General features: G+C 40.1%; 1 protein-coding gene and 1 non-coding gene across 2 annotated transcripts; both read left to right on the top strand.

The window, feature by feature from the left end:
- Positions 1 to 2667: 2667 nt before the first annotated feature.
- On the top strand, positions 2668 to 3746 carry LOC147888940 (uncharacterized). The gene is made up of 2 exons (XM_087392884.1): positions 2668 to 2922; positions 3166 to 3746. The coding sequence occupies exons 1-2, from the start codon at positions 2689 to 2691 to the stop codon at positions 3628 to 3630; spliced, it is 699 nt and encodes a 232-aa protein (XP_087249010.1). The 5' UTR covers positions 2668 to 2688; the 3' UTR covers positions 3631 to 3746.
- Positions 3747 to 11868: 8122 nt separating this feature from the next.
- LOC147888939 (small nucleolar RNA snoR86) lies at positions 11869 to 11985 on the top strand. The gene has a single exon (XR_015543073.1). It is a non-coding gene; the product is annotated as a small nucleolar RNA snoR86 (small nucleolar RNA).
- Positions 11986 to 13092: the final 1107 nt, after the last annotated feature.

The following is a 13092-nucleotide window of genomic DNA, read 5'->3' as shown; positions in this document are numbered from 1 at the left end:
AATGCACTAGAACATATATGGTGTCATATTTGCTCTAAAGACATAGCTTTTGGCAATTGTTTCTCACAAGGCAATCCAATTGAGTCTATCTAATAATTTGAGACGAACATTCAAGAATCATTGAATAGCAACATATGAGAGAAAGATTATGCCATACCAGGAGCGAAATGCAAGACCGCCTGAAGGGGTGAGATGCCCAAAATCATCATTCTTGAAGAGGGTATGTTAATTTCTTGCCATGAATAATCTCCAAAACAATGTGATATTCCTATTTTAACCATTGGACATGAGCATCCTCTACCTTCAATGAATCGGATGTCACATTGGAGGTTGTAGAACTCTAAAAGGGGAATTATCATAGCATATTGTATGATCAAAGTTAATCCCACAAAAGACTGAGGTAGAATTAGATATACTCAAGCCTACATGTTCACAGATTCAAATTTAGTGACAAATGAGTTCTTGACCTTGTTCAAGGGCATATACACACATGTGATTGGCCTATTTGTTTAACCTAGTGAAAATGCTCATTACAGAGATCCCAATAGATACCATTATAGCTATGGCCCATGTCCAAATTTTAGAAAATGTACCTACAAACGTGGTGATGCCTGTGAGTGTGCGCATGGGGTGTTTGAATATTAGTTGCAAAATAGACTATGCAAGAATGATACATACTTTTCTAGAAGAGTTTGCTCTTTTTCTCACACAAATGAGGAGCTCCATTCCACTATATCATGTATGTATCAATTGGTTCAGTTGTTTCTTCTTCGAGGATCACAACTTCTTCAGATATGCCTGCAATGAGTCCTACCTTTGTCCCAAATTCTCCATCTTCAATTCTAATGATGCCTCCTTTTCAAGACATACCCCCTTTCCACCCCCTACGTCTCCTTGATCCCCATCTTTGAATTCTCTCGTTGGACATGGTCACAACCAAGTGTACCTACTTTACGTCTTCCAAGTGTATCTGCTCTACTTTGCTACATTGAAACACATATGAAGTCTCAAATCCTACCCATTTACAATCCCAATTGCAAACTAAGTCAGTTATAGGCTCAAATAAAGCTCTCCAAAGTTCTCGAGGGTTTCAATTGAAATGCAGTTACTGTAGGTACAGTAGCTGGCCCTAGACCCTCAAATATAGAGTTCTTCACACTTGCCATCTCCAATACATAAATCCTTCCTCTTGCAATCTCCACAAAATTCCCCCATATAGTCTAGGGTCCCTTCTCTACATGTCAACTCATGGTCCAAGATTGGATGGTTGAAAGATAGGAATGTACTTCACCTTCTTTATCTAGTTCTATTCTAGCTGCATGTGTTGCCTTTGTGTCGAGGGACAATAGTCATAGCTCTCATGATCTACTAGGTTTAACATGGTCTAACCAGGGCTCTCCCACTAGTAAGCCTGAATGGGATGTGCAAGGTTATGATATTTCCAAACTTAAAAAGTCAACTTCTTTTGGTTTTAGGGGCACAGAGGAGAAAAGGAAGGGCCACTAGAGGTCAGTGTTGCAATAACCCCAGCTATATGTCTAGGAAATGTGCCGACGCTCCCCCCATATGAATGTGTGGTTAAGTTTATTCATTATGTATTGGATATGAAGTGCTAGATTCTAAATGGTATTTGCTTAATGCTAACTGTGATTTGATTATGTAAAATTTTTATTGAAATTTCAGCAATCTAAATGTGTGTACATGTACGGTTGTTTATCAGTGGACCGTCCCATTTGCCAAATCAAAAGTGCCATTCAATTATGTAGCAAACATGCAAGATACAAAGTGCTATGTGCCAAATACAAAGTGCAAATGAAAAATTCTATGTGCTTAATTGAATATACAAGGTGTTATCTACCAAATTGAAAGTGCTATGTTCCCATAGAATGGCACATGAGCCTTGGTCTTATAATTTTTGGAGAGGAAATGTGCCGACTCTCCCCCCACATGAATGTGTGGTTAAGTTTATATGTTTAGGTGTTGGATACAAAGTGCTATGTGCTAAATCCAATATACAAGGTGCAATGTGCCAATCGCAATCGCTACATTCCCAAGGAAGGGCATGTTTCTTGGTCTTATAATTTTTGGAGAGGATTTGTACCAACTCTTTCCCCACACGAATGTGTGGTTAAGTTTGTGTTTATGTGTTGGATCAGAAGTGCTATGTGGTAAATGCAAAAAATTAAAATGCTAGTTGCTTAATGCTAAGTGCTATCTCATTATCATAAGCAACATCATGTACTCATATTTTCAACATTCCATTTCAAGCTGCCTTCTTGTAATTGCAATAAATGTTAGTGAATGCAAAATGCTATGTACAAAATTAAAATTGCTATATACCAAATGCAAAGTTCTGTGCATCTTCAAAGTGCAACGGGTCACTCAAGAAAAGGTAATTTCCTCAACTAGCAAGTTGTACTTAACTAACATGATGTTATTTCATTGCTTTCGTTACGCAATGTTCTTATCCATAAAAAGCTGCCTGCCCGGATCTAGTTTTCATGTGGTCATAAGTGGGGTTGGTACAAATTCATTCTAGGCTGCTTTCTAGCTGGAATTCAAATGCCACGCCATACAATAATTAAGAACCTTTATTCTATATTCGGAAAGAGACCAAAGACTCAGCTTTATTCCAGGCCTCCGCTTACATAATTAGACTTCGTCAGAGTGTCTTATTAGAGAGACGGCATGGGGATTCCGTGGAGTGCAATTCTCTACCCCGACAATAGAGTGAGGCGTGATCAAGTGCAGCTTCTGGTTCAGCGCATCCGAAACACCGTGATCGATTTTTACGCCCAGGTGCGCCTTCTCTCGAGTACCCTGCATCGGAAGGCCTCTCCGCAGTACCAAGAGCTAGGTCCTTTCGATATCAACCTCACCTTCGGGCAAAATTTAGACAAGGTGACGCAGGTCTTGCAGCAGGTAAAAAACATATTACGTATATGAAACCCTCCCTCTCTCTTATATTTCTCTCGTCTCTTCTTCAGGACTTGGGTACAGTACAGACCTCACACTTTGTTTTTCTCTGCAACTGATCTCTCTCTCTCTCTACCGTTGTCTCTTATATTTACTTGTAAATACACATACATGCACACGTATTGCACATGAATATTGTGTAAAATCTTGTGGTTGCAGTAACATCTTTCTATGATGAATTACATGTAGTGGAAGACCGTTGTAAAGAAATTCGAGGGAGATCCGAACATTTCACAGGAGGTACGTGATGCCTTGGAGAGCTTAAAGAGCACCCTACAGTCGTCTGAAGGGTTACCTGACCTAGCGAATGCAGTTACGAGCGAGCCCTTTGCATCCATGGCAACCAATGGTGCTGCTCTCGTAGCAGGTAGCATAGCTGGCATGTGGAGCTCCATCTTCTTTGAGAGGCGATTCACAGATTTACTTAAAGTACTCTCGCTCTCTGATGCTATCGGATTGGGAGCTGGTGTAGCTGTAGGTGAGCTTGTGACTTTTGTGGTGGCCGCCATACAAGGCTACATTGAACGTAACGAGCTTGAAAAGCTCAAAAATGAGTATTCATCCCTTGCCACAAAGCTCGAAAAAGCCACGGAAAACAACCGATTGGAGGTTGAAAACATCATCTATGCTGTCACGATACTTGCATCCACTTAGTCTATCTTTTGCTTTTTAACACAAAAGTATACTAATATATGCAAATAATCAAAGAAGTGCATGTACACTCTTGACATATATTCCTTGGTTTCTTTAAAAAACCAAACTATTGGTGACTTTCCTTGCAACTATATACACAACAACTTTTGGACATATTAGCATATGATAAATTGAGGAGTCGACTAGTCTAATGTGCTATTATCATATTGTCATATGTTGTTTGGGTGTTTCCAAAATTAACTTCTCCTATGACACAAATCACATATGCTAATGTAGTGCTTAATATAATCACATGAGAATATAGTGTAGTGATTCTTTCACATGTAAGAAATTAAAGCCATGAATAAAGACATGTGGTGGAGTGTAATGGTTTGTTTTTTCTCACATTACACTTGATACATACACATTAGCACATGATTACCTCATGATTACTTCATATATTGGCACACTTTTCACACAATAACATGTCCCTTTAGCTGATTGCTATTATCAAATAAGCACATGATAATTGTACATGTTGACACCACTATAAGAGGTCGACCGAATTTCGATGCTTTTTTCCTATCACTTTGAGGGGAAATTTTGGCTAGGATTTTAGTGGGCACCAGTACTAGCGATGCATCAAAAGAGCCGGTACTAACGACACATAAAAAGCACTAGTACTAGCAGCGACCACCATTTCAAAACTGAAAAAAAGGGGAGATCTTTTTGTCCTAAGTCTTAGCTAACCCTAATATTCCATAAAAGTATGGTTCCCCTTTGATCTCACATGGTATTTTTAACTCATCTACATAGCACTCACTTTTTATGTTATTTATGATCTATTACCTCATACTACATGTGCCAATTGGCCATCTTTTCGCCATATCTTAGGTATCCATTACTATGATTTAAGACAATCATGGCCCTTCACCTCATATCAATTAGTAATTTAAGAGACTCATGACTCTTCACCTCATATCCTAGTTGGTTACAAATTGTTACCTCTTTACCATAATTTCAGACACTCATGATCCTTCACTTTCCATTCTCTTGACACTCATTACCATTCATCTCATTTTATGTTGTCATTCAATAAAATTAAATACATACTGTATTTTATACATTGTATACTTGATTTATACAAAATATATAAATGTTCTGACAGTATAAATTGGAGAGATTCTAGTTCACATTCATTCTTGTGAGCCAAATAATATCTATTCCATCCTCTTAATCATCCTTCTCAATCCTCTTAATCTCCTTCACAATCTTTTAATCATCCTCTTAATCTCCTTTTCAATCCATCCTCATGGCGCCTAAGAATGGATCAACCGCACTTGTATGCATGGTTGTCGGTGTTATCATACCACTTGCCATAGCACTATGCCTCTTCCACTACCTATCTTGTGAAAAGCATGAAGGGGGCAAAGGTATTGAGCTTCAACCCCTTCCACATAAGGAACCGCCATTGACTTTACAATGGTGTGCAAGGAGGGCGATGATCCATGAATACCATTTTCTTTTTGGCTTATCTATTATGCCTCTCTTTCTTTGAGGCTCCTCTTGTAAGGCAATCTTCACTAAGATGACTTTTGTCGCCTCCATGCAACCGTCTTGCGATATAATATAATTCTTTTTTAGTCATTATTTTATCGCATCCATGCAATTATCATTATTTTTTTAATTTTAGTCATTATATAATGAAATGGTTGTGGAGTTTAAAAAATAGCCCCTTGCTTTTTTGCTTTGTTTAGCAATGTAACAAACATTGCTGAACAAAGCAATAAAGCAATTATATTTTTTAGCTATCAAAGCACCAACAATACCACTGTTGTTATATTTTTTAGCAGTTAGAGCACCGCTAATACCGATGCAATGCCACTAATACTAGTGCTATAACTAGTGCCGATAATATTGTTTTCTTTTCCTTTCCTCCCTAAACTTACCCCCAATTATTTTTTGTTTTTTTCTTTCTGTTTAAAACCAAACCCTTCTCTCCCTACCCCTACCCCTAAATACTCTGATGTCATTAATTCTCCCTCATTATACAAATCAAATTCCTTTACCCATCCACGTGATTCTCCCACAAACAAGAGTGATACATTTCCAAAAAATAGCTACGCTACAAAATGCATGGCCGAATTTCAATTATAGAGTTCAATTGTTGTTTGATACAATGCATCCATCTATGGTTATTTGAGCATATCAACGCTGAAATCAAAAGGATCTATGCCCAATAAAATCTCCAATCCCAAACCTAGGTTGCTATGTTAAACTAAGTCCTCGTCAGTGTTAAGAAGGTTCACCTCTAAATGCGAACAAGAGGAAGCGATGTCGGAAGAAGTGGAGCCACTATTAGAGTCATGCTCATACTCCTCCCCCACATCATCCATATCATCCTTTGACGAAGACTCACCCTCCTCAAAATGCTCATCTGCACGGTCAAGATGTGCCTCTACCTCTATGATCTCTTGTAGTCCATCACTCTCTTGAAACACATTAGGTGAGCAAGGTGCAACCTCCACAACATATAGCCAATGCAGATCTCCATAGACAAGATGGTAGAATATCTACACATAGTATAATAAATGATATGAGTACATAACAATATTGTCATCTGGCACATTTCATGAGAGAACAGGTCAAAACATACTTGCTTGCACTAATGTGCAAAAACAAAGGTATCACCCGTGCATATACATTCACTATCTAAGGCTACAAGTCCATTCTTCGACCTCTTTAAGGATGGGTGTGACCCTCCTCTATCTGCCCTAAACCAATAGACATCGAATAAGTATCCATGAAATGATATGTAGCCCATGCACAAAATATCCTAGATAACACCATAATAAGTGTATCTATCCACCACATCTGACCTTACAGCAACCTCCTGATCAAATGTGGCTGACATGCCACTATCGTATGTGGTACAATTGCCATCGATGCGAGCCACTCTGAAATGTTATCCCTTCCTCCATATAGCACTGAATCTATGGCATTGAAACGCACATCACAACAACACAAAGCAACTATAGACGCGCTTGATAGATGCATAAAATAGCAGGTGTGTCTATAGGCGTTGCTTGAATAGAGAAATTACAGGCGCGTCTAATAGCGCGTCTAATAGCTCGTCTATTTATGCATGTACTAATACATCTATTTGCACATCTACATAGAAAATACGGGCCCATCTAACATTGTATTTATCAGCACGTTTATTTGCACGTGTATAAAAGCATCTATGAGCGCGTTTACACTGGGAATTAGATGTGTATTTAGATGCAAAACAGAGAATACAGAAAGTGAGACTTTGGTGTAGTTCATTGCTTTCCAAACATTGCCCATGATTACCAAAGCACATAATTTTAATAAAAACATCAATGCTTTTTTGCAAGCCCACATATACAAGAATTAAGTGAGGTGAGGAGAATGAGACAATATGTAAAATAGTTTTGCCAATATCAATGATGGGCTATGGTTCAATCTCTTCCTCAATGAGATCAACCCTTGCCAAAATATCTACTTCAGAATCCAAACAAGTGTTTAGATCTACAAATACATTCAACCCACTACTACTTGCACTACTCATGTGCTCATCGAAATCAGCATCACCAATGGTAGGCTCATCCTCATGGGTAATGGCCTCATTATCTGTATCTCCTATCTCATGATCATCCTCCTCTCTCATATCATGGTCATCATCACGTCCATGGCCATGATCATCCTCCATACACTCCATATTAGTAAATGTACTATACATCACTTTGGAACATGGCATAATAGGTATGACATGCCACCATCTATTATTATCCACCATTGGTTGATAGACAACCTAATTCAAACACAAATACAATCATGTTATTTTCCTTGCATCAAATATGTAAAAGCGAGTATTTTTATATGTGTGCACAGTACCTGTTCACATTGTTGCGGTAGTACTAGTGTGTCCTTCCTACTTTGCCAAAACTTTGTGGAGTCAATAGTTACAAAGCCACTTGCATGGCGTTTGATTGTTCCATTAGGGCCTCTTTCCACCACGTCCTTAAACCACTTCCATCCAAAACATACACAAAGAACCGTCGAAAGTCAAGCTTAATAATATCTTGGATTATGCCACAATAATCATCCATGGCTCCATTGGCTCCCTCAAAGCTAGCAATGATGCCACAATCTTGTGTGGGATCTATTTCCTTTGAGCTCACATACCTAGAAATGAAAAAGTACACCATATTAGCAATATGAACACCTTGCATGGAGCATTGATATGCATCATATTTTGTATCATGTAAAGTACCTCACAAGCTTGCCCATCTTGTAAGTACAATCTTTCACGTCCTTCGATGCACTACGTGGAATGCTAGTAGGTAGTATGAACTGAACCCACGAGGAGGTGGTTGATTAGTTGCTTATAATTATTCACTCACAAATTTGAAAGGAAAAAGATATTATGCACATAAAATACTTACTTAGAGCATCTTGTGCCAATCACGAGATTTCAAGCCATATAATTGCTCTACACCTCTTTTCTTGCTCTTTGTAAAGGCTCCCTTCAAACACCTCATGCATCCCAGTGGGACTACGAATTATAGTAATAGCGCACTTCACTGTCGCCATCTCTAGCTTTGATAACCTCCACGGTGCAAGAGGTAAAAAAACACGTCCATTTGGTCTCTCTTGTGGCCAAGCTTCATGCATCCTCCTTGTGGTACGTAGATCCTTCCTTATGCCTACGGAATCTCGTGTCCCATTCAAATGCTCCCAAATGGTAGATGCCACATTCTTGAAGATATGCATGGGATCAAGCAGGTGATTGATCTTGAGGTGGGACCAATATGGTAAACGATAAAAGATGGAGTATCTAAACAAAATAAAGTGTTAGCGGGCAATCTTTATTTCCAGCCAATATAGCACACAATAGTTACAAACCCTTACTGGCTCATGCCAAGTGGTGGAGGAGTCGTGGAACCATCCCAAATTCTCATCCAATCTCCCGCAGTGAGTGATTATGGGAGGACTTCATTCCAAGGGGCAACATATCTAGGATGATCAGGTGGGAGAAATCGATGGTGATTCTCATAGATGACCTTATTCAATGCGTCTGCCCATGAGGCAACTAGCGAAGGACCACAAATAGGACATGCATGGTAACCCGATGTAGTGAGACGTGAACAATAGATGCAATTAAGAGTTGAAGGTGGGTTTAGGGTGCCACATCCTTTGCCTATTCATAATTAGAAGTGCAATGCTTACCTGAACACTCACCATAGCCTGGGAAGTCATGCATCGTCCACATCAAGACTACTTTGCAGTTGAAGTCTCATGACGAGGGAGGCCTGCTTACATCATGCACCTCGATACCTCTCCAAAGTATCTCTAGCTCATCAATCAAAGGCTCCAAATAAACATCAGGATTTTTGACTTTATGTTTCCCTGGAATTAGAAGGGACAGCATAACATGTCCTTTCTTAATAGCCATAGAGGGTGGAAGATTATAATTCACCAATATCACTAGCCATATACTGTAAGAGGTGCTTTTGAGACCAAATGGGTTCACACTGTCCATACCCCATCCAAGTCTCAAGCTCCTAGGTTCTTCCTTGAAGCTTGGCCATGTGTCTTCAATATGCTTCCATGCAGGAGAGTCTGCAGAAGTTCTCCACTTGCCATCGGTTGATCGATGGGAGGAATGCCATGACATGAGCTCTGCAATGGACTTGCACTTGAACATATGTTGGATGCGAGGGATTATGGGAAAATGTCGCAGAACCTTACGAGGCATGTCCAAAGTTTTGAGATCTACTCTATATCTTGCCTCTCCATAAGTAGGGCACTCTCTTGCATCCTTATGTAGTCCACGAAACAAAACGCAATCGTTGACACATGCATGGATGCGCTTGTAATCTAATCCTCCAAGAGAGGTCACATGTTGCCTTGCCATATCTCTTGAGGTCGGTAATTTATTCTCCCTTGGAAGCATTTTACACAATAGCCTACATGTGAAGACCGTAAATGAGGAAAAGCATTCGAGTAATTGACCCACTAGCATAAATCACCATGTTTGCAAAATAGACTTTAAAGCTTACTTAAGTAATGCATTCAAACTTGCATTGCTCCATCCATAGATGGTTTTTAAGTTAACTCAAGGGAGGCACGTAGAACAGAGAATGTGCACCCCTCAAATAGTGGAGTCGATGCTGCAGTAAAAAGATCATCCTGCTCCATGCTATCATCCCTCCCTTGATGGACATATAAATCCCGCACCATATCATCAAACACCTCCTCCTCCATGGCTTCATGAGGTAATGGTGGAGGGCTACTATTACCATCACTCCATGCATCCGTAACGGTCCCTCCTGAAGATCCCACCTCATATCGCCGATGCTTTGCCTCCTCACGACGAGCATAGGGCAACATATGCGGGTGTGGCATTGCATCCTGTATCAAATTAAAATAGGATCATAACTCAAACATATGAATACCCATAGATATCTCAATCAACCTTAACTATTTAACACTTACCATGTTTATGATCGCATCCCATTCTCCATACTTTGAGATGTGATTGAGTGTAATCCTGTGTGCACGATACATGTTTCCTCGACATCGATCACACATACATTTGATTTTTTGCTCCAACCACATTTCGTGATGGTGGATATGGAGGGATTCATCCTCACTGGAGCTACTTGTGGAAGATGAAGATATCCTACAAACAAACAACCCAAAAAATTTTTCTTTTCTTCAAATATTTAATTTTAAACTCTGTGGCATGTCTAAAGGCGCGTCTAAAGCCACGTCTGTCTATTCTGTGGTGTGCGTCTACAAGCATGTCTAAAACCGCATCTGCTCTATGTATCTAGATGCGCAATTACACACGTATTTAGATGCGTGTATAGATGTGCTATTAGACGTGCCTATAGATGTGGTTTTTAAATCTGCTTTAAGCGTGCTCACTTTGCTTTTCTTCACATTACTTATACTTCGCGCAACTTGCTTGCTTTGCTATTAGCAGATCCAAAGTTTTGATGCTTAAGAGGAAGGCATGCACACTTACTTCCAAGCTTACACTTAAGAGGAAGGCACCCACACTTACTTCCAAGCTTAAAGGAGAAGAGGGTGAACAAGGAAGAGAAGCAACTTTGAAAAAGGAGAAGAAGCTTCCATACCTCTATCCAAGGTAAGTCTTTTTACAGTTGATCTTTTTCGGAAGTTTGCTCTCTTTGGATTTGTCCTTTCTCGTATCCAAGAAATGCATGATTTTGGTATCAGTGTTACGTTTTTGTGTCGGGTGCATGTCCTTTTCTAATTTTTAGAAAAGTCCATCTGTCGGAGCGTGTCTATGGGCGCATCTCAGAGCGCATCTAAAACCGTGTCTACAGGCACGTCTAGATGTGCATCTAGCTTGTTTGCAGACACAGACAGCCGCGTTTATAGATGCACTGTTATACGTGAAAATAGACGCGCTTCTCAGACGCATCTATAGATGCGCTCCGACAGTAATCTTTTCTTCCCTTCCTCTTTCTTCTCAGCTCATCAATAATCGTCTTTTTTTCTTTTTTTGAGTTCATCATCTGGCTAGGAAGCTCTTCGGGCTCACCTGATCTCCGAGAGTCTATTTTTAGAGACTTATATTACCTTTTAGGGCACCCTCCTAGTCCTACGGAGTTATACAAGTATATGATGGGTACTCTAAACACCCCCCAAGAGTTGGCACTACAGACAAGAGAAGCTCACATAGTGTACTTTTGAATGATTACTTAGAACCAATACATATTCACAATATACAAAAAATATATATAAATATACAAATTGGAATGCATCAAAACATGAGATCAATTTCCTCATATGCATGTTGTATGTAGTCTTTTCTCAGCCATATAAATTGAAAGCAAAATACAATGCCCATTTAAGATCAAAGAGACCTATGCAATTGGCCAAACCAAATATCCATACATTGAGAAAGGGAAAAACAAACATAGCCATTACAAACTATTGAGCAATGTTACAGACAACCAATTTACATGGTGGCTTCCAACTATTGTACAATGATTTTTTTTCAAGGCATCTTCTCACCTTCTTCCAATCCAAAGCAAAGTAAAAGTTCAAATCATCCATTGTAATGGACAAGCATTCTCTAATGTTCTTCAAGGACCAATCGTCTATCATGTGCATAATCTTAATGGCACCACTGGGCATAAGCATTTCAATCTCCTTTAGTTAATAACTTAAATATGGCTGAGTGCCCTGCTACTGGTAGAACAAGGTAGCCTACATGCACTATGGCTGCCTTGTGTTGAAGGGGGGCCACACAATGGTGCAACATCTCCGTGCTCAACAACTTTTCTGTGAGAGCCTCGAACATGTTGCTGTTGAGAGTTCACACTCAACATCATGTGATCATGTGTGCATAGCACCATCACGTGATCATATGTGCATAGCACTAACCTTATAGAGTGCTATAAAGGAAAGGGTTAGATCCCCTAACCCTAACCCTAAAAGGGTTTGTATATATTCTAATTTTTCAACTAAATCTAGTGTACAGTTAGTCATTTGTGGTGTGCTCTCTAGCTATGCCCTCTCTCCTCATCTCCACTCTTCTCCTCTCCCCTCTTCATATTTTTTCATGGTATCAGAGCTCCCCTGCCTTCTGCTGAAGCGCCATCCTTCTTGTGAGAGTGATTGAGAGATCGAGAGTTCTCTTGATTGTTCTCCATGAGAGTCCACTTCTGGTAAGAGACCACCTTTCATTTCTTTGATAGAAATTTCCATTCATTGAGAGAGATTTCCGTCTATGTGAGATTGAGTGATTCCTTGTATTGTTCTTCGATTTCAGTTGAGGGAGAGAGATCCTTTGAGAGAAAGAAAGAGAGTTCTACTTGTGGTCTTCTTTGTGAGATATTCTCCTTCTTCAGGTGAAAGATCTACTGAGAGGGAGAGAATATTGTTCTACTCCTATTTGCTTGCGAAAGAGATAGAGAGAAAGATTTCTCTCTTGAGGGATAGAAAGAGAGCTCAAGCTCTCTTTGCAAGAGCACACGGGCTCTACCTCTCCAACAGCGCCTTCAAAACCTCCTCAAAAACCAACGTGGCTCTTCTCAGCCCATCAACTCCAACACAGGCTCCAACTGTAGGGTCGATCTCGGCCGGTTGGTATTGGTAGCCTCACACTACCTACTTTCGTCAAGTGAGCCTCTCTAACGGCATTTCCCTCATCCACCTTCCAAGCCTCACCTACCAGCAACAACAACTACGAAGTCTAATCTACTACGAATGACCTGCAAGCTCCTGCAACAGAGCTCTCTAGCCCGCAATGGAATCCTCCAATGATCAGCCAGCAAAGCCATCTTCAACGATGACAGCCTCTCCATCACAAGCTTCAGCACCAACAATAGCTCTCGTCGCGTCCAGCCTCACTCCATCACACTCAACGAGCCCTGCAATAGCGGCTCTAAGGCTCCTCCCTGTGCTCAGATGCACCGC

This window comes from Dipteris shenzhenensis, chromosome 21 (genome assembly GCF_047967505.1).
Source record: "Dipteris shenzhenensis isolate YYH24624 ecotype China chromosome 21, Dip_SZ_1.0, whole genome shotgun sequence".
NCBI lineage: Eukaryota > Viridiplantae > Streptophyta > Polypodiopsida > Gleicheniales > Dipteridaceae > Dipteris > Dipteris shenzhenensis.
Note: the sequence above shows the minus strand (reverse complement) of the source record. Positions and strands in the feature narration are given on the sequence as shown.

Bases quoted from the DNA above. Each gene is read 5' to 3' on its own strand.
- LOC147888940 (XM_087392884.1), top strand. From the start codon at position 2,689: ATGGGGATTCCGTGGAGTGCAATTCTCTACCCCGACAATAGAGTGAGG. The intron at 2,923-3,165 runs GTAAAAAACATA...AATTACATGTAG, and splicing joins TGACGCAGGTCTTGCAGCAG to TGGAAGACCGTTGTAAAGAA.